Here is a 26,899-nt window from a genome sequence, read left to right as displayed (position 1 = left end):
GACAAGCTCACCTGACTACAAGAGACAAGCTCACCTGACACAAGACACAAACTCACCTGACACAAGAGACAAGCTCACCTGACTACAAGAGACAAGCTCACCTGACACAAGAGACAAGCTCACCTGACTACAAGAGACAAGCTCGCCTGACACAAGACACAAGCTCACCTAACACAAGAGACAAGCTCACTTGACACAAGACACAAGCTCACTTGACACAAGACACAAGCTCACCTGACACAAGAGACAAGCTCACCTGACACAAGACACAAGCTCACCTGACACAAGAGACAAGCTCACCTGACACAAGAGACAAGCTAACCTGACACAAGAGACAAGCTCACCTGACACAAGACACAAGCTCACCTAACACAAGAGACAAGCTCACCTGACACAAGAGACAAGCTCACCTGACACAAGACACAAACTCACCTGACACAAGACACAAGCTCACCTGACACAAGAGACAAGCTCACCTGACACAAGAGACAAGCTCACCTGACTACAAGAGACAAGCTCACCTGACACAAGACACAAGCTCACCTAACACAAGAGACAAGCTCACCTGACACAAGACACAAGCTCACCTGACACAAGAGACAAGCTAACCTGACACAAGACACAAGCTCACCTGACACAAGACACAAGCTCACCTAACACAAGAGACAAGCTAACCTGACACAAGACACAAGCTCACCTGACACAAGACACAAGCTCACCTGACACAAGAGTCCCCATGCACCATCCCAACATCTCAATATCCGAATATTCAATCCTCAAAACAAAAGGAAACACATTATCATCAACTTGACCAAAGTTTAAAAAACCTCTCCCACAAATTCCACAAAAAACACTTCTCAAGTATGCTCAACTTATAACAAGTCCTAGCTGCAACCCCATTCCCACCACAGCTCGACAGCAGGTGCTCCCAAACCCTGCACCCCCCCACCCCCAAAAAAACCCCTCCCCCAGTAATTAACACAACATGGCCTTGGCATTAATATCTCCGTTGGGTAATAAACATTGATAAGTCAACTTCACAACAATCTTGTTTTCTTCCCAAGCATTGTTCCCTTGGGTTCTCCTGCTGGCCGTCATTGTGGCATCAGAAACTGTCAAGTGACGAAGAACAGAACCCTGCCTTGTTTCCCTTCAGCTGCAGTGGTGGAAAGAGCACCTGACCCTAGCCTGGGGCGTGGAGTGAGGTGAAGGGTGGTTCCACATGTGTGGGGGGACCCACGCTGTGTTTGAGAGACTTGTTCTGCTTCGCATTTTCAGATTACCATGCTCTAATCATAATCATAAGGTAAATTCAAAAGGTCGAATGGGTCAAGATTTGAAAAAACAATTAATTATAACACAATTAATAGGTTTGATTCCACAACAAACTTAAACCACTATATAAATCATGAATGTTTATGTAAAAATATTCAAATAAGGACACAAATAGGATATTTATAAGGCACAGTGACAACAACATGGGAAATTAGATTTATACATAGAACCTACTTTTCACAATTTGGGTATGTTGAGAATAAGTAATTATTCTAAAATTCTGAAAAATATTAGATTAGATATTGGACTATAATTATGATAATGTTTATATTATCATATTTGAACAGATAAAGAAAAAAAATGCTACTTCTTGACAACCCCTTTCAACATAGATAATTTGATACTAAATGTATTGCACATCACTGTCTTTCCCCTCTGACATGTTTAAGTATATAACACCTTGTCTTTCACAATTATCATTTCCTGGCATACAACAAAAAGTGTTTCAGTGGTCATATTCCCACCATGTTTCAAAAACATGCTGTTCTTACGATAACCAGAGACCCATTCCTGATACAACTACATGTAGCATTCTAAAGAACCCTTTAGCAGAGATTGGTTTGACACTAACAACTCCGCAATCTTCTATTTCACACTTTTCAAAATACCAAAATCTAATCTAAACACATGGGAGCCAATGTAAATACACATCACATCTCTAGAATTATCAAACTTCCAGCCAGAAAAAAAAAACACCAGCACTGGCACACACCAGGAAGTGTTCAGCACGCTTCATGTTTTTCCTGTGTTCCCGGCCCTCTAGCACATACCCAAACACACCCACATTCCAGACCCAGCTGAGAATGCCAGCCAGGCAGAGGATCAGGTGAGCTGATAACACACAGATAGGGGAGCTACAGCTGGGTGGAGCAGGGTCAGGGATGAGGATGCCACATCAGCCCTGGGTCACAGCTTTATATCAGGCAGGAGTCGTGGTATGTACTCCACAGAGGCAAATCTCCTAGCAGATAGTTTACCATCATGTCGGTACCAGACCCACACCGTCAGACTGGTACTAGATAACCATAACATCAGTATCACATGTGTACCATAACATCAGTATCATATGTGTACCATGATGCCAGTATCACATGTGTATCATAACATCAGTATCACATGTGTACCATGATGCTAGTATCACATGTGTACCATCACATCAGTATCACATGTGCACCATAACATCAGTACTACATGTGTACCATCACATGAGGATCACATGTGTACTATCACACCAGTATCATATGTGTACCATAACACCAGTACCACATGTGTACCATCACACCAGTATCATATGTGTACCATAACACCAGTACCACATGTGTACCATCACACCAGTATCACATGTGTACTATAATATCAGTATCACATGTGTACCATAACATCAGTATCACATGTGTACCATAACATCAGTATCACATGTGTACCATAACATCAGTATCACATGTGTACCATAACACCAGTATCACATGTGTACCATAACATCAGTATCACATGTGTACCATAACATCAGTATCACATGTGTACCACAACATCAGTATCACATGTGTACCACAACATCAGTATCACATGTGTACCACAACATCAGTATCACATGTGTACCACAACATCAGTATCACATGTGTATCATAACATCAGTATCACATGTGTACCATAACATCAGTATCACATGTGTACCATAACATCAGTATCACATGTGTACCATAACATCAGTATCACATGCGTACCATCACATCAGTATCACATGTGTTCCATCACATCAGTATCACATGTGTACCATAACACCAGTACCACAAATGTACCATAACACCAGTACCACATGTGTACCATCACACCAGTATCACACTGGTACCATAACATCAGTACCACAAATGTACCATAACACCAGTACCACATGTGTACCATAACACCAGTATCAAATGTGTACCATGATACTGGTACCATATTGTCAGCAGAAGAATCATAAAATGTCATGCAAAGATTTGCAAAATCATGTTAAGCAAAATCCATGTACCTGTTTGCTATTTTGGTTTTTGGTTTATCTGAAAAAGTTATCTCACAAGGCGTTGCCTGAGAGATGTACATGTGTATCTGGAATGGTATTGTTAGATTTCTTCATGTAACTACCGGTTGCATTATCTCCACATTCTTGGAACAAATTTAGGCTACAACCCATAATTAACATTCCAAGGGAACTTTGAAAAAGAATGTCTCGATAACAAAACACATTTCAGTTCATGTCTTTTTTTAAAAATTTTAAAGATCCGAAGGTTACCGCAACAGAGATCTGAAATCCGACATGGTGACAAAATGTACAGATACGAGAAAATAAATTCTTTCTGCTTAAGCAACTCCAAATTACTACGGGCAACAAACACATTAAACTGCCCAAACTCTCTTTCTAAATCACCATAAAATGGCGCCATCTCCGCCCAAATGCTTTCACAATTAAGGAAAACAAGGCATGAAATGGATGCTGGCTTCATGGCATCACAGGGCTGATGTTCCGCCCTGTAGGAAGCAATGGTCATCAAGCAGCAGGGTGTCCACATACACATGTTCCGCTGTAACAGAGCATGCCTTTCGGCTGCCTCAATAATGCATGTAGATGTCACTCTGCTTCGACTGGTCAAAACACATTATAAACACATGATAAACACATGTGAGATATAACAGTTATCAGACCTAAAAAGGCAAAGGTCCACTATATTTTAAAATAATTTGGTCAGTGCATGTGCTCGAACTATGACAACATAACCTTACAAAATAACTAAAAATAATTATATTTCCTATTTGAAATATGATGAAACCTAAATTGTTTTTACTATATCGTGAATCAAGAGTTTCTTTTGCAACTGAAGGGTTTACAATAATGACATTATCAAAACAGTCAAACGAAGGTGTTAACAAAGACTTGAAAAAATGAAAGTTTAAGTTCAGGACAAAAAATGACTTAATATTCACTGGATCCATTGGCGATATGAACATATACAGGTAAAGCATGCAATCTGCACACCCAATAGATAAAATGCTCCTCCATAGTTCATCGTATTGTTCAACCAAATTCAAATGTTTCATCTACACCCTGGAAGGATCAACATGGCTTAAACAAACAAACAAACAAACAAACTGATAAAGATAAACTTTTGTGACTTAACACATCATTACAAACATGAAATCTTAACATGCTTAATAGCTTAAGTCAACATTTTTAACACCTAAGAGCCAAATCAACCTTGACCACCGGTTCAAAAGATTCTCGAAATATTCTCCCCGAAGCAACAAAAACTATTGTTGCTATCATGAACTCCTGAAAACCCAATACAAAGTTATATACAAACAAGATGTTGTGTTTCCTGTCCACTTCTCATATTACTTTTACCTGGTGGGTATCACACAACAACTTTTCATGTTGCTTTATGGTCCTGGCAAGTTTATTCACACTCCAATAGAAAAGCCATGGACATAATACACCACCCTGTCAACTCCCACAATAGGGCCACAATTCGGGATCTCAGGCATTGAACTTGATAGCCTCCGAGATAAACCTACTAGACTATTGTTATTAATTCGCAACAAAGTGGTAGGTGAGCTACGCTGTTAATGATTCATGTTTTTATAGGTTTATGGTGCCCCATTATAGCAAGTACATATTGACCCGCAAGGAGTTTTGTTGTCACTATTGTGCGCACTGGCAGATTTGTAAACATTATTAACAATTTATGATTTATTGGTCAGAAGACTTTATGTCTTCCATAGACTAACATCTAGTCTCTGAAATGAACATATCATACAGAAAAAAACAGTTGTTAAATTATCTAAATAATAGGTATGATAAAAAGGAGGCCAGAGACTCTCTTCATTTTCTGCAGTAATCTAGACTTGCCAAACATTATATACTTGCATGGGCTGTATTTGATATATTTGTATCATGATCTGTACGACAGACTATGTCTTCCCATAAGGCTACAAATATTCCAAAAGGACCAAGACAAAAATCACCTCATTTCAGCACTTTCAAAATGACGGTGTGATGAATTATAACAATAACATATACATTCAATATGCTGAATTAGGGAATTTATGACATAAAGTGTTCTACTTTAGAATGTTGTTAAGATTTTTATGCAATATTTGAAACCCGGACTTTGCTTAACACTATAACAAGAAAAGACATGCTTCAGCAAACCCTTTCAACAAAATTTAATAGTTATGCATTCCTGAACTAGTGAATTACATGAGTATCTCCTACAGAGCTGATGACTCACAGCATCTATAACATGTCTATAACCACACTGCTCACACACACACACACACTGGTATTGTGTCCCTCTAACACGTCAATAGTCAACAGTGTAACCTCAAAGCCTCACAACCGCCTGGTTCACGGTACAGCTGCCTGATGAACTCAAACAAACACAACCAGTCCTCCATGCTGTAACACCGTAAATACGCCTTTCATCTCAGCATTATGAAGCAATAACAGTTGCAGTTTACTAAGACAGCGGCAAGTGAAGTTGGAGGTAACTGGAGCGAGATAAGTCTACAGCTGACCTAAGCCCACCCTGAGGACATTGTTGTGGTCTTGCTCCCCAGCACTTGAACACATACATGGATCTATGAACACACAACAAACTACTTAGATGATCAAAGAATTATATCATAAGCTTACTGAAGCACGAAATAATGGCCCCCTGGAACAGGATCATTTCCATATTACCAGAGACGTAGGTCTATACTACATGTGCCCCGGGAAGAACCGGGCAGCAACCCATGCTTGCTGTAAAAGGCAACTATGCTTGTCTTAAAAGGCAACTAAAGGGATCGGGTGGTCAGGCTCGCTGACTTGGTTGATGAATGTCATCGATCCCAACTGCATGGATCGATGCTCATATCAATCTCTGGATTGTCTGGTACAGACTCGATTATTTACAGACCTCCATCTTATAGCTGGAATATTGCTGAGTGTGGCATAAAACAACAACAAACAAACTATACTACATGTACTAAGGCTGGAGATTTGGGAATCATTAACGAAAAAACAACCTATTCCAGAGCATGATAAGCCTACAACACAAGATATTTTTAAATTGGTTTAAGGATTTTTGCAAGAAGAAAGGTTTCAATAGGTTAAGTGATGAAACAAACAACCAGGATTTAGAAACATAATCTGTAAACAATGACATGGTGTAGAAAATATATCTGGACCACTGCAAACACATAGGAATCCAGTATAGATATCTAACTCAATTCCAGTCAAGCAAATAGATCTTATTATTACCATGTCTACTCAAAGGGGTTTTACTCCATAGAAATTAACCTGAAACATATGCAAGGCCAAACAATAACACACACGGACAGCCTTGAACAAGCATGAAGTTCTACTAGCCTTCAGGATACCTTTAACATCAGACAAACTGCCTATGTACTGACAAACAAATTTCTGTCTTGGGTTGCCACAAGATTTGTGATAAAAGAACTGGTCCAAAAAGGTAACTGGTCTCTTGATTTTATTTATTAAGTTTAAGACTAGCATCCTAACTTGACATCTATCCTTCAACCTTCCATATGCTAACAAACTTTGGATAGCTCTAGTGTCAAGAATAGAGTGTCAGCATTGTGGAGTTGGTCCCAGATATCGGGCCTGTAACAATGACACCTGTCTAGGTAGAACACTGGAGCATTTAGTACGAAGCGTTGATAAGAGATCTCTGGGACAGCCTGCATTGAGAATGTGACATTACATTAGTCCTGTACACTAGTCCTTGTCTGAATTGTGGCTTGGGGACTCAAGGGACATCAAGATTAACATTAATCTCACAGAGATCAGTCGTCAGCAAGCAGTATCATGTACACTGAAAAACTTATCTGGTCAAAATGTACCACATTACAATGATAAAGTCATGGATAATGTCACTTGTGGCAATAAGGCTGTTGTGATACACCTTGTCATACGATCAGATATCCAGACCTCAACACATATATAATCTGGTGGATAAAAGCAATATAACCCTTTCCATATTCATAAGACATCTATGGTAAAAGCAGAGTTGATTGTATGTTTCCAACTATAACATGAGCATGTGTTTATGTATCACCAATCAAGATAGCCTTTTGAAAATGTGGATTTTAAATTCGAAACTTTTGAGATAGTCATTTTGTATTATATCATTGATGGATCTGACAATAGTCTCTCAGTAGCCATAATGGCTTATCTTTCAGCCTCTTGAAAATGTGGATTTAAATTCCAACTACAAAACTGAGTTTTTAACATACTTGGTCACTGACGTGCATGTTGAATAAGTTTGCATCCCCTGTGTACCGGTGTCGCTGATCTGTGAGCACTTCAAGGACTCCCAGCTATTGTTTTTTTTTTAATCAAATAAATATAATTACCATGAATATACGTAACTATTTGTGTCTTACTTCAGGTCAGTTTGTACTTCTCTGATAACAAAAACTGTATAAAATGTTTAGAACATGTCTGAAAGGCTTGAATTTAATTCAAACACAGCGTAATGGAAATCGACCCTTTGAAAAGCTGCATAAATAAGCGTTCCACTGACTGGTTACAGCCCACATTTTAATAAAGGAAACCAAATGTCACACAAAAATTAGTTCCATCGACATTTGAACAAAGTTCATTCTCTCCTGCTTGATCTGACAAACTTCATACCTGATGTCCATGACTTCAACAAGCAGCCATTTTGTTCATTTTTGAATACAATAAATATGGAAATTATACCGTCAGTCTGCCATATATACACTTAGTATATAGTCACTATATATATGTTACAAATCAGGATGAAAGGCCCACAACCATTAATAGGTCAAGTATGTTAATAATGTCTAGTCAGATGAAGCATACCACAAAGCACTGATGACGCCCTGACCGGGAATAAACATATATCCTATTTCCTTTTCAAACATCTTCCCATACTACTGTAACATGCCACCGCGTATATTAACGGACTGGAAAGTGTAACAGCTTTCATCGACTAATGTACCAACTGGTGCCCTGGACGGTGTGGAATGTGCTCTGTATGATGGCTTTTCTTTACAGGCAAATCTGACACTGCGTGTTTATATCAGCATTAGCATACCCAGGTTCGGGTCAAGCTTGACCATCAGCAACAGTTGGTATATTGGAGGTGGGATTGAATGGATTGAATGTTTTATTATGCCCATTCATAACATACCAGCATCTGTAGCAGAAAAAAGCAATGGTTGATAGAATGAACACCAATCCAAGTTCTCAGAGTACAATGACATTAACTACTCCTTAAGTTCCAAGCTGAGAATAGATGTTTCTAGTACATGTTCACTGGGTCTTATTACACTGACAAATGGCCATCCAATTACCATTTCAGACATATGGCAATATATACTACTCAAAACAAGTTAAAGAACACCCACAATTAGATGGCTGTGTGTTGCATCCATCAGCCATGACAGGTTAACTAAAGTCATAAGAAACAAATGGGTGTCCTTTACTTCATTTGAGTAGTATATATCCCCAGCATCTCTACAGAGAGGGGTTGTTGGGTAGACAAGTGGATAACATGCTGGCTCACCACGCCACCCAGGTTCAATCTCCAACATTGGTACCCTATGCAGCATATGCTGATCGAGAGTGAGCGAGTAAACATTTAACGTCACATCGGCATTATTTCAGCCATATACTGATGAGAACAAGTTGAAATATACACAAGTCAGTCATTAAAAATGCTTGTCGTATTAAAGAGGCATCCAAATGAATAATTGGTTGGTTTGTTGTTTAGCGCCGCACTAGGCAATATTCCAGCTATATGACGACGGTCTGTAAATAATTGAGTCTGGACCTAACAATCCAGTGATTAATATCATGAGCATCGATCCACGTAATTGGGATACGATGACATGAATCAACCAAGTCAGCGGGCCTGACCACCCGATCCCGTTAGTCGCCTTTTACGACAAGCATAGTCGCCTTTTACAGCAAGTATGGGTTGCTGAAGATCTATTCTACCCCGCAATCTTCATGGCCAAATGAATAAGGTGGTCAGACTCAATGACATGGTTGACTGCATGTCATCGTACCCCAACAAAATGGGTTGATGCTCATAATATCAATCACTGAACTGTCTGGTCCAGACTCGATTATATACAGGCCGTCTATAGCTGGAATACTGAGTGCAGCATTTAACAAACAAACAAACAAATAAACAAACAAACAAACAAACCATTCTGAAAGTCCACAGCTGTCATATGTCAGGAATAATACCCACAGCGTAACACCAAACTCCCTCCACAGACACCCTAGTAGAAATGTCTTCGTTCTATGTCCATTCATCTGATGCTTCGCCCCATTCAACAATGTCATCTTGGCAAATATGTCTGCCCCAAAGACCAGCAATGTTTACATGGGACTCTGGTGTGTTTTAGTCTATTTTTTCGTCCCTGAACTTTGAGCCAAGGTGTGAGGAGAGTCTCTTTCCCAATGTTTTACCAACCCACAAAAAATATAGTTTTCGTCTGTCGGTGGTTATGTAGCATATTTTACATGCCGTTGTCCAAACAACTCACATGGCAACAAACTTAAGGACTTTCAAAATATTCCCAAACTGAAAATATCACAATATTCATTCAGTGTTACGCATATTTCAGTCTTTAACCCTGGATACCACTTCACACATTTTTAAATAACAAAGGCATTCTTGTCATTATTTTTTTCCTTTTAGAGTAGTTGTCAGGGAACAATCACAAGCTGTTTGTGGATCAGTCAGACTCATATCCATAATTCAAAAACGAATCCATAAATCAGCCATTAATTCCTCATCAACTCCACATCACCACACACATAACATAATAACCATAGAATACAGGGCTATTTCGTTCTAAACACATAATTTTTCAAAACGTATACCCTTGGCTCCTAATATTACAAAAAATATTAATTAAAAAAACGGGAAAAATATCCCAGTTTACACCATCAACCTTGCTAACAAGGCTCCAGATGTCTACTGATGCGATGACAATGGCCTCGACACCTATAGAAGCTGGAAGGATGTATTGTGGATGGGGAATGCATCCTGCAACATAACACAAGCCTCAGGTAGCACTATTACTCACCGGGTTGGGCTGAGTCATTCAGCACATTTGTATGTGGGGCATCATTGAATGACAGACAGCCTATGACACAGCCCATTAAAACTTGTTGCAAGTTTTCCAACTCAAACCTGTTTGCTTTGATCATTTTTCTGTTTACAATGCACTGATATTGATACCACAGTAAAAAAATTCAAACAAATCGTCAAATTTGTCAACAGTTTGTTTTTTCAAATGGAACAAGTAACAATGACATTCCTTTCCTTATGCAAACAAGTTTTTAACTAACAAATTATCATCTTGCAACAGGAAGGAAGGATAAAAAGTCCATATTCCAAGTAAATTTTCAGTATGAAAAAATGAATTTTGGTGTGAAATATCTTAATTTGCTTTCAGTCCTGTTAATGATGACAGGCCCCAACAAACTAACACCTTTCAACAGAATATCAATATTCATACAACGACCTCTCACACAAACAAAGGGAATAAATATCCGATGCTGGTACTCGTGTGATTTATTAATGCAGTGTTCGATTTGTTCCAATGTCGTGCCGACATGACTAATACATCGACGAACACGGTCACTCACCTAGACAGGGGTAATAGTTGGCAACTAAATGTGTACCAATGACAGGAGATGCTTCACCAACCCCATCCCACACAAATGCAACAATTTACAGGCATGCAGTCAGTTTCGAGATGTAAATTTTGATGGATTGTGATCACTGGATTCGGCAGGAGAAAATTGTTGCCTCAGCAGTTTTTCGTCTGTACCACCATAATGCCACATCATGTTTGAGGAATTTCCACATTATTGCCCATTTTCTATTGATTTTGGTTCCACAGTCTGGAGCGTCATGTCTTCATTCATTTATAATCATAAGCTTTACACAATCATTGACACTAAAATCAAGGGGCATTGTGACCCCAAAAGTGATATCTTGAAAGTCAAACTGAATTTTCAGTTCCTAAGTACAGTCATATATATTTAGTCAAGGATTATCGAGACCTGCTCATATTCGACCCCGAGTTTACAGCAAATGACAGTAAAATTCCAAATTTGAATTTCAAATTTCACAAATTCCACAAAATTTATGAAAAAAGGAACAGAAATTCAAATGTTGATCAATATCATGATTTTTTCACAATTTGTGTGCCAAGAGGACTTACTTTGGAATCCTTGATAAATCCCTATTAGGGTTTGAAATTAAGCATCAAAGTCAACGTCCTTTTAATAAGCCTGTTAAAAGGTTTAGATTTATGTGACCAAAGATTCAAATACATGTGCTACATAGCAGCTAGCTCTACATACTCCATTAGTTTAGAACACAGTGCTCCAATTCACAATTGGTGGGGGCTTAGGTGGTCTAGGGCATGCAAATCCGAAAATAATACTGCCTAATGCCGCACTCAGCAATATTCCGGCTATGTAACGTCAGTCTGTAAACAATCGAGTTCGGACCAGACAATCCTGAGCTGGCCAGTAGGACCATGACCCATATTATCGGAACGCATTGACATGCTCCCAACTAAGGCACCAAGGCACCAAGGCACCAAGTCACCAAGGCACCACCAAGTCACCAAGTCACCAAGTCAGACCACTCGATCCATGAAGTCTCCTCTTCTGACCAGCACAGGTAGCTGGGACCCCAACAGGGTGTCTGAAAAGGACTTGACTTAAATTCGAAAATCTAAACATTGATGGGCAAAACTGATGTTTCTCATAGCTTAATTATTTTCACAGAAGGTCCATATTTGTATGATAACATCAATACAAGAAACAAGAAACTTAAATAAATATAACTTGAAATCAATAAACTTCAATAAAAATGGTTTTAAGAGATATGAGAGCTAAAAATAGAATAGAAAATCCTTTAGAACCTTTTAGCATACACTCTCTTATAAGAAGGGTAATATAACTTATCCTTTAATCTGCTTGAGATTTACAACTCCTTTGATTGAGCAGAGAACTAGACAATGCTGCCCATGCAACTGTCACTGTGACTTTGTCAGCCATTGAGACAGCATTGTAACATGTTCACAAACACCAGAAATAGAAACATGTCTTCAATCACCTGACCAGCTGTTGCCATGGCGTCACAGACTCATTTGCAGGCAAAGCCAGTCACCATCATGTCACACTGACCACAAGCGTTATTCATGACATTAGGCTGAACAACATTAATACACAGACTCTCCCATAGTCTCTCATACAGGCCCCAGAGCGTATAGCTAATAAAACAATCATCCCCATTCTATACTCATCCCCTTCTCAGCGCTAGCAGCTTATACTCATCCCCTTCTCAGCTCCAACAGTTTATACTCATCCCCTTCTCAGCTCTAGCAGTCTATACTCATCCCTTTTCAGGCCCTGATCTTAATGTGCTTTCAGGGTTCCTCAATACTTGATGGTCCTTAAAAGAATTAATTTTATTTAACCTTATTCATAACTTTATTTTGTCGCCATGTTGAACAGTATTTGGACTTGGCCCTGGATACACTAATCATAGGATTCTGACAAGCCAAAGGGACACAACTCTGCAGCAAAGTGTATCAACGCCACCTGTGTTCCCCACCAACCCTATGAGAACTGTACAGTTAAAACTGGTCATGAAAGTGTCAATTTATTCCCATAATAATATAGTGAAAAAGCTGAGACATTTTTACACATGAAGTCACCACAGACATGATGAGGCCACACCACACATCAGAAGAAAATCACAATTATTAACTCTGTCCACTGTATTCAAGGTATCACTATATTCATGATATTCCTAACCCCAAGTTCCTGGAAGTCTTGAAGATAAAAGTGCAAGCATAATGGTTTTTGCAGTCATTAACAAATCTGTTACTATGACTAACATACAGGCTGACTCAATATCTGCGATTTCCTTGAAATGCCAAACCTGTTAAAAATATACCCTCTGAAACTTGGCAATGGCTGGCACCAACTTCATCCCTTAGTGGCTGATGTAAAAAACATCCCATAGACTTACCAACATTTCCAAAAATACAACTGACATTTTTAATTTTTAAAACAAAAACAAACATAACCAACCACTCATATCAAGACCACAAACACTATTACAAATTTCAGCATCTCTATCTAACTCAAACTCCTTCATTCTCAAATACCCCAAACAAACACCAATGTTTGTACAATCAAAGAAAGATTTATTACACTTCTTAAACAGACTGCCTGCTCCAATTTGTCCACGTTGAGTTCATCAACGCCTCTGCACAAACACACAATAAACACAGACTCTCAAATTGGCAGAACAGATCCCTCGTCCTGTTCCTCAATGGATGCATGTCCGCCTCAAGTGGGAACGCCTTGCATGGGGCACACAAAATATGCTCCCCTGCCTTTGATGTTGATCAACGAAGCCGCCTCTGAGGAACATCTTTGACCACCACCATGAAGAATAGTTGAAGACCTTTCAACCCGAGTTGCAGGAATTCCGAGGATTTGTTGTAATGGGTGCTACACTTACCATGTGTACATACCAGAAGGAAGGATTTCGTTGTAAATGGCTCACTTTTTCTTTATAGGACATAACTCGCCATGAATCCCAAGGTGCTATCTCGCAAATGAAGACAGTGGGCGCCGATGGTCTAGATTGAAAACCGTTTATTTCAAAAACTGGGACATGTCTATTGGTGACCAGTGCGAAAGCTGCAATCCTTGGCATTTACTCTCAGCAGGTCTAGACGGAAAACAATTCATTTAAAAATTGGGACAGTTTTATAAGTGGTGGTAACTAAAGCACCATTCCCCTGGCCCCTACCTTGAATAGGTCATAAGAACACTTTAACTTAGACAGGATCTCTACATGCAGACATACAATTCAAGTGTCCTACGAGAAAAAATGATTTTCAAATGAATTTTTAATCTCACAAATGTAAACATAAAAATAGATTTTCATCTACTAAAGCAACTTTTCAAATAGTCATTTTGTATTATATCATTGATGGATCTGACAAGCCTCTCAGTAGCCATAATGGCTTATCTATCATTCTGGGTGGCCCCTTGAAAATGTGAATTTTTAATTCCAACTACAAAACCCAGTTTTTAACACAATTGGTCCCGTAAGTGCATGTTGAATTATTTTGAGTTCCTTTTGTATTGGTGTCACCAATCTGTGAGTGTTTTAATGATTTTTTATTAAAATTAAATAAATATAACTACCATGAACATACACAACTATTTATGTCTTACTTGAGGTGAGTTTGCACTTCTCTCATGACAAAAAGGGCACAAAATGTTTAAAAACAGGTCTGAAATGCTCTATTTGAATTCCAACACACAGCAATGGAAATTGACTCTCAAAAAGCTTGCACTGTCAATCCTCAGTGTGCATATAGAAATTGCCCCTTATGTCCCCATTAGTCTTTCATACAGACCCTGAAACAAATACCGTATTCGACATAATAAGCGCCCAGGGCGCTCTTAAATTTAGAAATAGTGGGCTCTTATTAGAATAGTAGAGTTAAAAGATAAAGTTTGTGGTTTAGGCTGACATGTCTGAAATGTTTCTAAATGAGAGATATATTTTTCTAAAATTTTATTGCCCATAATTAAGGGTGCATATAACACACGAGTGTGTATTATACGCGAACAAATAAGTCTTGTGTACATTGATCGATGAAAGAGGTGCTAATTTGGATTGTTCACTAGCCAATATCTTAGCAAATAGCGCTGTGGGCGCTTATTACGTTGAATACGGTATATCCAATACAGCCCATGCAGTATCTGAAACTTAAGAAAGTCTCTGGGTTCCTTTTTATTACTTTTTATAACTATTATTAAACAACAGCTTTCTTCTGTAAAATATGTGTATTTCAGAGACTAGATGTAAGTTATGTCCTCACGAAAGTATTGTCTCCAAAGATTGACTTTCTACCCCTGAAAGCAAGTCTACAGCATTCTACACATCTGACCTACTTTCACCAAACTTCACCAAAATCTGATTTCAAAATAGCTACTCCCAGAAATATTACCCATGGTGCCGAGGACTCCCAGAGAAATCCCGTCCGTTTCACCTTAACTCAAAGAACTCATACATACAACTAGACAGAAAATTTGCGTCAGATTTCCTACAGTGTCAGTAGAAACAAGCCGCCAAAAGATACAGCGAAGTAACACAGACGAACGTGTGAGATGAAAGATTAGAGTGATCAGTAACTCATTCTACTGCACTAAAATAATTACACGTATATTTTCACCCACAGAAAAGTACAAGTTTGGTCAGCTATGAGAACTTGCGCTATTTCAATCATTCTGAAATTTTATTCATATTGTCAACCTTTCAGGATATGCTGAAGAAGCATAACAGCACTTGCATACCTTTAAACAAAGGGTTTAAGTTGTAAACAATGTCAGTAATGGTACATACAGAAATATCGAGACCTGAAATAGGTCTCGCGAACGGATAACACTCTATTGCCATTGTAGTTTGTTTGTTTGGTAGTTTGTTGTTTAACGCTGCACTGCAATATTCCAACTATATGACGGCGGTCTGTAAATAAGTCTGGACCAGTCAATCCAGCAATTGACATCATGAGCATCAATCCGCACGGTTGGGATACGATGACATGTGTCAACCAAGTCGGCGAGCCTGACCACCTGATCCCGTTAGTCGCCTCTTATTACAAGCATAGTCGCCTTTTACGGCAAGCATGGGTTTCTGAACACCTATTCTACCCCGGATCTTCTTGGGTCCCGCATTTAGTATAACGATCGCATTATAAATTTCCTACTTCATCAAAGATGGTGCTGTAGGGTAAATACACAATTTTCACTTTTTTCCCAATAGTGGTCACTTAAGAAAAAGTGTTGTCTAACAGCGAAATCATGAAAGTTCTACTTCAGATAAGGTGTAACTACTACTTAAACTATCCCCAACAATTCAGGAATGTGTGAAGAGGGCAGTGTTATCTATCAGCTCCATTTGTTCAGATTGTCTGCATTACTGGGGTGGTAAAACTGTTCAAAGACAAAACCTGTTGAAAGATGGGTGTTTGGCGACCTCATTACCAGCCAGTGAGTCATAGGAGACAGAACCCAGTCACATAAACAATACACCATTGACAATGTAATGGTGACATCTACGAAATAAAAAATATGACACAACATGTTCATAATTTTGTATACTGTGACCATGGTACACTGCCCTCTTCATGATTATAATAGATGGTGAGTGAGTTGGTGAGTGAGTTGGGTTTAAAGCTACTTTTAACAGTATTCCAGTTATATCACGGCATGTCAGCTTAATGTGGGAGGAAAGCCCGAAGTGATGTAGGTCTCAGACATCTACCACTTCAGTGAAACCCACGAGCACAGGTATGGTGCTGACAAACCTAGAAACATAATCGGGGCAAACTGGGATTCGAACCCACAATCATGAGTTCCTGGCGTGCCCAAGGGACGCAACTCTGCACAGCGAATCACAGCACATTAGATGACCTGGCCTCCCGAGCCCCGAAAATAGATGATATCCAAATATGCACCATTCCCTTACTCTGTCTTGCTTAAGAGGTGGTGGGGTAGCCTTGTGGTTATTGTGTTCGCTTGTCACGCCAATGACCCTGAGGTTTGATTCCCCACATGGGTACAATGTGTGAAGCCAATTTCTGGTGTCTCCCACCGTGATATTGCTAGAATATTGCTAAAAGTAGAATAAAACCATACTTACTAACTTGTTTAAACTCAGCAATGGTAAACTAAATATGGTAAGACCACACTTTTATAAATTTAAGTTTGACAGATCTTCAAATAAGCCTGGGTAGGTCAGAATGCAAATATAAACAGACTTGTGTAGCTCATAATTTTGTATTTTATTTGGCCAGAAGTTGATAAGTGTGAAAATATAAACGCCTAGCGCATGATGATAAGTAGTTTTAGGTACATGCATATGTATTACTTAATCGGAAATTCATGTTAATCAAAGACTCCCACAAGCTGTTTATTACCCTTCCTGTGTATGAGATAAGGTCATTAACACCCAGACTCCCCATTACTCATAACTTGTTGACAGTAATTCATGAGAATGGCTGACACTAGGCTTACTGTCATGTTTTATAAAATTGTATATTTATTATACATGTTGAATTTATCTGAATTTTTTTTTTGACATCTCACTTGAACACTTCACATCGGAAGTACATCGAGTCTGCTTAAAATGAGTGAGTGAGTGGGTTTGATGCTGCATTGAATGGCATTCTAGTTACATCATGGTGTGTCAGCTTAATGAGGGAAGAAAGCCGGAAGTGATGCAGGCCTTTGAAGTTCACCACTTTGGTGAAAACCCAGGAGCATGGGTATGGTGCTGACAAACCTAGAAACACAATCAGGGCAAACCAGGATTCAAACCCATGATCAATGGTTTCTGATGTGCCCAAGGGACGCAACTCTTCACATCAAATTGCTGCACCTTTGAAGACTGGGAAACCCATGCCTTCAATAATATAATGGTTTCACAGTAAATTTGTGAAGATCAGTAAGATAATTCAAAATAAATAGAACATTTGTTCGTTCTTGTCAACAAACATGTTTGCTTCGTCAAAAAAAAAGACATTTTCACTTGTGGCTGCACCATTCATGAAAATATCAACTTTATCAGATCCACTTATTACCCACTCAATGAGATAAACATGTTATTTGTCAACATAAACAAATCAAGCTTTTTAATTATCATCATCATCATCATCATCATCATCTTATTGCAGATTTATACTGCATCTATTATATAAGCTTCCTGTTTTAATCAATGTGTCAGTCATCATCATCATCATCATCATCATCATCATCTTATTGCAGATTTATACTGCATCTATTATATTAGCTTCCTGTTTTAATCAATGTGTCAGTCATCATCATCATCATCATCATCATCATCATCATCTTATTGCAGATTTATACTGCATCTATTATATAAGCTTCCTGTTTTAATCAATGTGCCAGTCATCATCATCATCATCATCTTATTGCAGATTTATACTGCATCTATTATATAAGCTTCCTGTTTTAATCAATGTGCCAGTCATCATCATCATCATCATCATCATCTTTTTGCAGATTTATACTGCATCTATTATATTAGCTTCCTGTTTTAATCAATGTGCCAGTTCTCATATCTTCACAGAAGATGTAACTAACACTAACGGCTAATGTAACATTAAATATTAACTCACTCACTGTACTCAAAATCAAGCTTTGTTTAAAATCAATATTTGTCAACTGATAGCTAAAGACGTACATCCCATACAATCGTATTCATTAGCATTATTAGGAGGAACAACAGCAGTCCTAAAACACATCCTTGTAGCAGCCACTGTAATTGACAAAACACACACGTGATTCATGTACGAAGAATGTAATCTGGTGTTTACGCTACCAGATAACACGGAGTACTACGCCACAGACACATAATGAAGTACTAGAGCGTACAGGGCCATGGTTTAGTGATTCTACCTTCTAACTGAAGAACTTAATTCACACACCACATGTAAACAACTTCAAGATCTGGATTAAAGTCAAGGCTATTATGAAAGGCATGATCTATGGCTGATAATTTACTGATTAAAAGCAAACAAATGATCACCAATATTATTACTACGATATTTGCTGTGAGACCTGTAAAGTTACAGAAGGATCAGTTACATTTCCATAAGGACTTCCACTACTGTATTTGCCATAATAAGTGTCCCAGGTACATACTAAACAGACAAAGGGGTGCTTATTAAAACCATACACAGATATTTTCAGAGATTAAACTGTAGTGAAGCAACTATGTTCAAATGTTGATGAAACTTAAAACCAATAATAGCTAAAAGACAATTATATACCCTTTCACTCTTCTGCTTTCTGTGAAAAAACAGCTGTAATATTACACAAGAATAAAGGAACGGTCATGTAACTGTTAGGTCTTTGTATGGGATTTAATTTAAGACTGGATTAGAAGTTGGCCAGGGTTGCTTATTGAAGCAGTGCACTTAATTTGCAAATACGGTATTACCATTAGGTTGATGGAAAGTCTGGTAGCAGATCAATTTTGAGGACTGGTGAAAATAAAAATTCCCTTGTAACTCTGCGATGCTGTTTGTTTTACTCCATGTCTGTATTAACATGAGTGATGTGAATTAGCCTGTGCATTAACCATATTAACAGCCTACACTGTAATCACATTGAGAGGCCACCCCCCATCCCTTCATCAGGGATACTATTAACAGACCAATCAACCCAATCTAACTGGCTTGGGCTTTGCATCCTTGAACATAGGATGGAAGTGCAGTCTCTCTAGAGCATATTATTCATAAAACAATCAGTGGGCTCGGGTGGCCCAGTCGTCTAAGGCGCCGTGATTCGCTGTGCAGAGTTGCGTCCCTTGGGCACAGCAGAATTCTATGATTGTGGGTTCGGATCCCGGTTCACCTTGATTATGTTTCTAGGTTTCTCAGCACCATAGCCGTGCTCGTGGGTTTCACCGAAGTGGTAAACGTTTCAGACCTGCATCACTTTCGGGCTTTCCTCCCACATTAAGCTGACACGCCGTGATATAACTGGAATAATGTTAAAAGCGGTGTTATACCCAACTCACTCACTCATAAAGCAATCCCCCTTCTATTCTCATCCCCTTCCGTGCTCTAGCATCCCACCCCTATCCCCTTCTCAGCTATAGCAGGCTAGCAGCCAATACCCTTTTCAGCCCTGAAATTAAGAGACTTTGATCATGTTGACGCTTTCTTTCTACTCAAAGATTTCTTGATATAATTATTTAACTCTATACAAAAATGGGGGACAATACTCTCAATATTTTGGGTAAACAAGTCAATGAAATTGTTACTGTAGTTTTGCTTACAAATGTTGATTAAATACAACAAATTAATCAGACAACATTTTTCAATTGGTTAATTTCCACCTTGTTGCCCCCAATCTTCATAATATATGCCACATGAACAGTGATGAAGATCTTCATAATTTATGCCACATGAACAGTGATGAAGATCTTCATAATATATGCCACATGGACAGTGATGAAGATCTTCATAATATATGCCACATGAACAGTGATGAAGATCTTCATAATATATGCCACATGAACAGTGATGAAGATCTTCATAATATATGCCACATGGACAGTGATGAAGATCTTCATAATATATGCCACATGACCAGTGATGAAGATCTTCATAATATATGCCACATGAACAGTGATGAAGATCTTCATAATATATGCCACATGAACAGTGATGAAGATCTTCATAATATATGCCACATGAACAGTGATGAAGATCTTCATAATATATGCCACATGAACAGTGATGAAGATCTGTTTTAGAATGGGGTCTCCAGCAACCCAATGCCTGTCAACTGGCAACTAACAGGATCGGGTGGTCAGGCTCGCTGACTTGGTTAGGCTCGCTGACTTGGTTAGACTCGCTGACTTGGTTGATGCATGTCATTGTATCCAAATTGTTTATTTGTTTGTTGTTTAACATGTTTAACACTGTATCCCAATTGAGTTGATCGATGCTCATGATATCAATCACTGGATTGTCAGGTCCAGCCTTGATTATTTACAATGTTTAAGCTGACATAATATAGCTGGAACATTGCTAAGTATGGCGTTTAACAACAAGCAAATAAAATCACTGGATATGTGTCAAAATTGGTCAAACATTTCCAAACCTTTGTATTCAAGATAACTAACCATCACCTTAATTTTTTTCAACTGATAATTTGAAGTTGATAATATGGAAGACAACACAAGGTGACCTGTTTGCTCGTCTTGAACAGTGCATACGCACTTTGTTCCCTAAAAAACACACTGCCCTCATCATATTGATCATAGATGCTATCCAAATAAGTGTCCCTCCCTTGGCTCTGAATCTGGATTAACATAGCATAGTTTAGGCCAAGTATGGTTAGACAGAGTATGGGTAAGGCCAAGTATAAAAAAATAATAGTTACTTTAATTGTATATGATTTTTTGTAAATTTGGATTATTATTGTATTTTCTGATTGCTCCTTTAAATCCAGTTCAAAACTGTAAAAAAGCGTTTCTTATGGTTGCATCAACTGTAAAACATTGCATGAAGTCAGAAATGTTAATCTTAATATGAATTTAATCTGGAAAAAAAGAGCATAACATAACAAAACATTACAGGCTCTCAAGCACATGGTTTGTCTTAAAATTGCAAAGGGCATGTGGCTTAGAACCAATTTCAAGTCTAAATTGAAACATTGACCTTAATAATGTATTCATGAACTGCTGGATTGCTATACTTCATAAAACTTGAATTGGTTTATTCTCGCTGCAGTGTTTTATTGTATGATAAGACCTACTTTATCGTTTATTTCTTATATGAGACAACAATATTATGTACAGCCTCTTTAAGGATAATGATATAATGTACAAGCTTTAAAAATATTTGCCCATATTTAAAGAATGATGACTCCTCATTAGAAACCAACCTCTGTCCATTTTATGCACAGGTGGGTATTTCCTGCCTATTTTCACAATCCTCACATCGATTACCTGTACCTTTTCTCCCAATACCAATTGTCATATCTCTCCTGCTTTTGGGTGCAATTGGCCATCTCGTTTATCTGCCTTTCCCAGCTACATCGATACAGAAAACTCACTGGACACCCCCCTCTCAAAATAAAGTTATCCAATACACGACATCATCTACAATGATCAAGTTGCAAGCATATTTATCGCGTAGCTATGTAACATAAGCAGAAAAAGAAAGTGGATTTTGAAAGAATTGATTAAAACTTGCAACTCGTCCTGGACGGCAAAGAGACTGAGAACAGTGGTGTGAGGCAACAACGTTAGCGTGTGACCCCAGGTCGGGGTCTGTGTATCGAGATGCTATTGTGATGCCTTTATGACATAGGCATGTAACATACAACTCACTGTCCCACTCCAGTCTGAATCAGCTGTGTAATACACATCACTAGACACTGCAATCAACATAGCATCACGTACATTTCAAACAAACTGATGCCCAAGAAACACATCTGATACACAATGTAAATATCCAGTCACAAAACAGTAACCTTTGTGACATGGAAACATTGATTATTCAAAGAGGAATAAGTTGTTTCTAAAACATGTGTTTATAAAATTTTAATCCACACTGTTTACATTGATATTCAAAGACTGTCTTACTGTATGCACAGGTATTATGATCCGAGTTGTTTCACAACAGTGAAATCGCATGACAAATAGCTGTCAACATGATTATACGTCAATATACCTGCAGTATATCCGCTTAGACATGACAAAATCATCGCCCAAGTATTAAGGCAGCATGACTCACGGCTAGAACGAGGACATGGTGTCAAATTGCAACTATCACACCCATGCTTAAAATGCATGTTGCTGCAGAAGACACAGACCTGTCAGCCCAAGGCTTGGATTTTTACAACTTTTACAACCATGTTGTGAAAAATAACCAAGACAGAACAATTTAAACAATGCTTACATTGGGACTGCACTTTGTCAGTGCAAAATACAAACACTGATTATGAATATTTTACATCAAAAATTGATTTTGTCATAATTGAATATGAGATCGCTACTGAGCAATGTTCTCATGTGTCATCCATGTTATAAATTGTCATGTTGAATTCTGTTTATAGGTTATCATTATTGCTACAGTTGTGCAATAAATAGAACCAGATTTTGGTTTAAGATTATTAGAGTGAGTGAGTGAGTGACTGAGGTTTTACGCCGCTTTTAGCAATATTCCAGCAATATCACGGCGGGGGACACCAGAAATGGGCTTCACACATTGTACCCATGTCAGGAATCAAACCCGGGTCTTTGGCGTGATGAGCGAACGCTTTACCCACTAGGTTACCCGACTGCCCCTAAGATTATTAGACGTTGTAAGTAAGTGATTACATACAACCTCCAAGCAAATACTCATATTTCTGAGACCTTCAAAAGATACAATGATTCATTCATACACAGTATGATACATTGTTACACACAGTGATTTTACCGATAAGATAACATAGTATGTTGTGTATGCTGTGGTTAATTATTCATAATCAACGCTAATATGGTGAACCGCATTGTATAAAATGAGGGAATAAATTCTAAATCATTTAGAATCTACTCCACGTATTGAGAGTATAACTGAAATGTATCGAATATTTCTGGTCAATAGAGGTATTTGCAAAGCTACAAGTAGCAATATTTCAGAGTGTACCGTTAGGTCTGGTACATTATTGGCAATATTGCATTGTTGATAACTGGGGATCACGACTGAATGGGATGAGATAAAATCACAAGGTACACCAGAGGATAACAGTTGATTCACCCCTTTGTTTAAAGCGAATGGAATGTGCATTAGAATCGAGAAAATCGCTTGTGTTTGACCTGATGTGTCTTCAATCGACCCGTCCCGCCATTTTGAATACAATATGCATGCGATATGCGCCAGTGCAACCGCAGATTCAAGCTAACGGTACACGATCGATGTGCTTATTCTATTTTAAGTGGGTTGCAATTTACAAAACTCAATTACAAGAGGAAATACCTCTACCTCATGTGTACAAAAACTAATGTCAAGGTCGAGCCGGCAACACTCGCAGTGATAACGATATGATCTGCTACCGGTATGAAGCGAACGTTGCAAATATTTCTGCAACTAAAGAAAAACGCGAATAAAATGTCTACTTACCCATGGTGGAAGGATAAAACTCGGGCGGCTAGGAAAAGTAAAATATGTTAACAGCTAGTAAGTTGTCCACGAGAAAAGGTAAGCGTAAATTTCCTCATCCTAGTAGCATCATGTCTACGAAAGACCTTCCATCACACTGTTCAACAGAGAGCACTGAAGCTGTTCGGACCAGCCCATTATTATCATCGGGGGAGGAGGCTTTTCTGGTTGGCTCTACCGTTGACTGGGTTAGCTCGACACTCAATGTTCACTCAACCGTAACTCATAGAGTTAGCATTTCACACTAGTAAACATTAAATGTGGCCCAATCCGGATCTCCCATGCGCGCATATCAAACATGGCCCTCGTTTGGGAATACTTTACCCCTATTGGCTAAGAATAGGTACGTACTTAGAAATGTGTCAATCAAGCCGACTTGGCTCCGCCCCTTTTACCCATAATTCACACCGCAAATTACAATTCATTCACGTACATGCTGACAATATCGCAAGGTATATTACCTCAGGGATTGATTATTTGCAAGATTGTAGCAGACGAACTCTAAAGATGTTGGGCTACGTCGGTGAACCTTCGCTTATTCTGACCGCGGCTGTGCTTCTTGTCTGCATTTTGGCGATCGCTATCTTTCTTGGATGGAAAAGGTAAGAAAATACTTGTTTACGTCTTTGTTTATTTTATAGTAAAGTAAGCATAATATTCACCATTCTGTTCGTGATGGCTCTATATTATAAAAATAAAGCTGGTCTTTTGGTGCGAATCGATAACAACCGGTTTTTTTAGTTTGCTTGCTAACTGGGTCATCTGGTCAAATGGTTCTTAAAATTCCATCATCAAAATGTGGACAATTACTCAGGGTCAATCGCAAGCCATCAGCGACCAGGCATTGAGGCCAAGGTCCAGTGCGACTGGACAATAGGCTTGTCAAAACAGAGGCTTCAAGCCCCAGAGATGTTTGCGAATCTTGAATTGCGCTTAACAAAAAATAATATGCCCTTCCGAAATAGTTTTCTCAAGCATTTTTACAATCCAGTTTATTCAACATGAAATCTTGTTATTATATCGTAATGTTGCAATTATTATTTGTTTGAAAATTATACTTAAAATGTTTTAAACGAGCCGTTATTTACCTAATTTTATTATTTAACATCTTTTAAAGTACAAGCCCTTGCATTTTGTTGCACTTTTATAAGTTTATATGTTGATATGTACTTTAAATTCTGACGATCTTTGCTTAATCCACATTACTATTGTCAATAATTACAATGAACTGTTAACTTAACATTATTTATGTTTCTGTCATTTACACATTGTTTCTTTACGAAGTAAACAAATCAATATAATAATGTGTTAACACCCCATAATAGAATTTAATAGTTAACATAATTGTTGATATTCTATAAATATTTACACTAAATTATTAAACAGCGAATTGTTGACATCGCATGTTATACCCTTCATTCGTACGACTGTGTGGAATATTGCATCAAGGCGAAACTTCATCATTAACAGTAAATACCCCATTTGTTCACGTATATAAGATGATCCGCTCGACATGTGTTTCTGTGAAGACCCGTGCAGTGTTACAACATTGGCGCCTATTACCCATCAGCACCTGGCTGACATATGGATATGCATTGCGACGTAACCCCTCATCATCTGTCAATCAACACGTTCATGTAAATTACACTAGTCGATCATCACAGACAAATGATGTCATACTGCACTTTAAACGACCATTGAAGAATGGAAACGGAGTTATATCAAGTGCTTTTGCAATGATTAAGTGTGTTTGAATTGAATTCCACGTACATCACTCTTCAACCACAGCAAGGGTGTGGAAATATCAAAATTGTGAACTTGTCCCAGATGATTAAACAGTTAAAAAGATTTTTGGTCTGGAGGCAAACCCTACATGTCCAAATTATTGACCCAAAATGGTGTATTTATTACAAAATCGGCATTTAACTGTCCGCGCGTTTCGTTTGGACAAGGATAAATAAGTTTTCGTATATCTCCGTTACTTCTTGAGAAGCAAGTCGACATGCCATGCCTTCTTCATATGACGTGGAACTCGGATCAACCTATGAGAAAGCTGTTTAACGCCACTTTGAACAGTATTCCAGTTATATTACGGCGTGTCAGCTTAATGTGGGAGGAAAGCCCGCTGTTGATACCACTTTGGTGAATACCATAAGCATGGGCTTAGTGCTGACGAACCTGAAACATTATCAGGGCAAAATGTGATTCGTGTCCACGATCACAGGTTTCTGGCGTGTACAGGGGAGGCAACTCTGTACAACGAATTGCGGCGCCTTAGAGGACGGGGTTCCCGTAGCCCCTTGTGCCATAAGAGAGAAGTAGTCATCAACATGTTCAAAATATTTCCTGTCTTTGTAATGTAACTAATTCATGTACCACATTTTTAAACACATTCCCTTTCAAAAACAGGCGCATGGCATGGGTTGTAAGCGCTACAATAATAGTGATTAAAACCGTGAAGAGACCAATGCTTGTCGTAAGAAGAGACAAACGGAATCGGGTGGTCAGGCTTGCTGACGTCATCGCAATTACATAGCACGATGCTCATGATGGCATTCACAGGGATGTCTGGCCCAGACTTGATTATTTACAGACTGTCGTCATATGTATGGGATATGCGTAGTTAAACAACATGCAAACACATATAACTGATTAAATACGAGCACATGTCCATGAATGTCAGCATATTTTATAGTCTATACAGTATTTTCTGAACAGGTATGCTTTGAATTCTGATTTA

At 38.5% G+C, this 26,899-nt stretch overlaps 2 protein-coding genes across 5 annotated transcripts in view; one reads left to right on the top strand and one right to left on the bottom strand.

Annotated features, from left to right (window-relative positions):
• The window catches only part of LOC124149153, a 130,651-nt gene extending 106,189 nt beyond the window's left edge, over positions 1-24,462 (bottom strand). For 2 of the 4 annotated variants that reach the window (XM_048391737.1, XM_048391739.1), the window contains exon 1: positions 24,121-24,462. In XM_048391737.1, coding sequence (XP_048247694.1) covers positions 24,121-24,124 — 4 coding nt within the window. In that variant the 5' untranslated portion in view covers positions 24,125-24,462. The remainder of the gene's footprint in view (positions 1-24,120) is intronic. The other 2 variants (XM_048391740.1, XM_048391741.1) reach the window with 2 other exon arrangements.
• A 112-nt stretch (positions 24,463-24,574) lies between these two features.
• Positions 24,575-26,899, top strand: part of LOC124149155 (failed axon connections homolog) — a 28,446-nt gene continuing 26,121 nt past the window's right edge. Inside the window, exon 1 of the mRNA XM_046520545.2 lies at positions 24,575-24,761. Within this exon, the coding sequence (XP_046376501.1) occupies positions 24,667-24,761 (95 nt within the window). The 5' untranslated portion in view covers positions 24,575-24,666. The remainder of the gene's footprint in view (positions 24,762-26,899) is intronic.

This window comes from Haliotis rufescens, unplaced genomic scaffold (assembly GCF_023055435.1).
Source record: "Haliotis rufescens isolate VD_foot unplaced genomic scaffold, xgHalRufe1.0.p SCAF_96, whole genome shotgun sequence".
In the NCBI taxonomy this organism is placed as follows: domain Eukaryota; kingdom Metazoa; phylum Mollusca; class Gastropoda; order Lepetellida; family Haliotidae; genus Haliotis; species Haliotis rufescens.
Note: the sequence above shows the minus strand (reverse complement) of the source record. Positions and strands in the feature narration are given on the sequence as shown.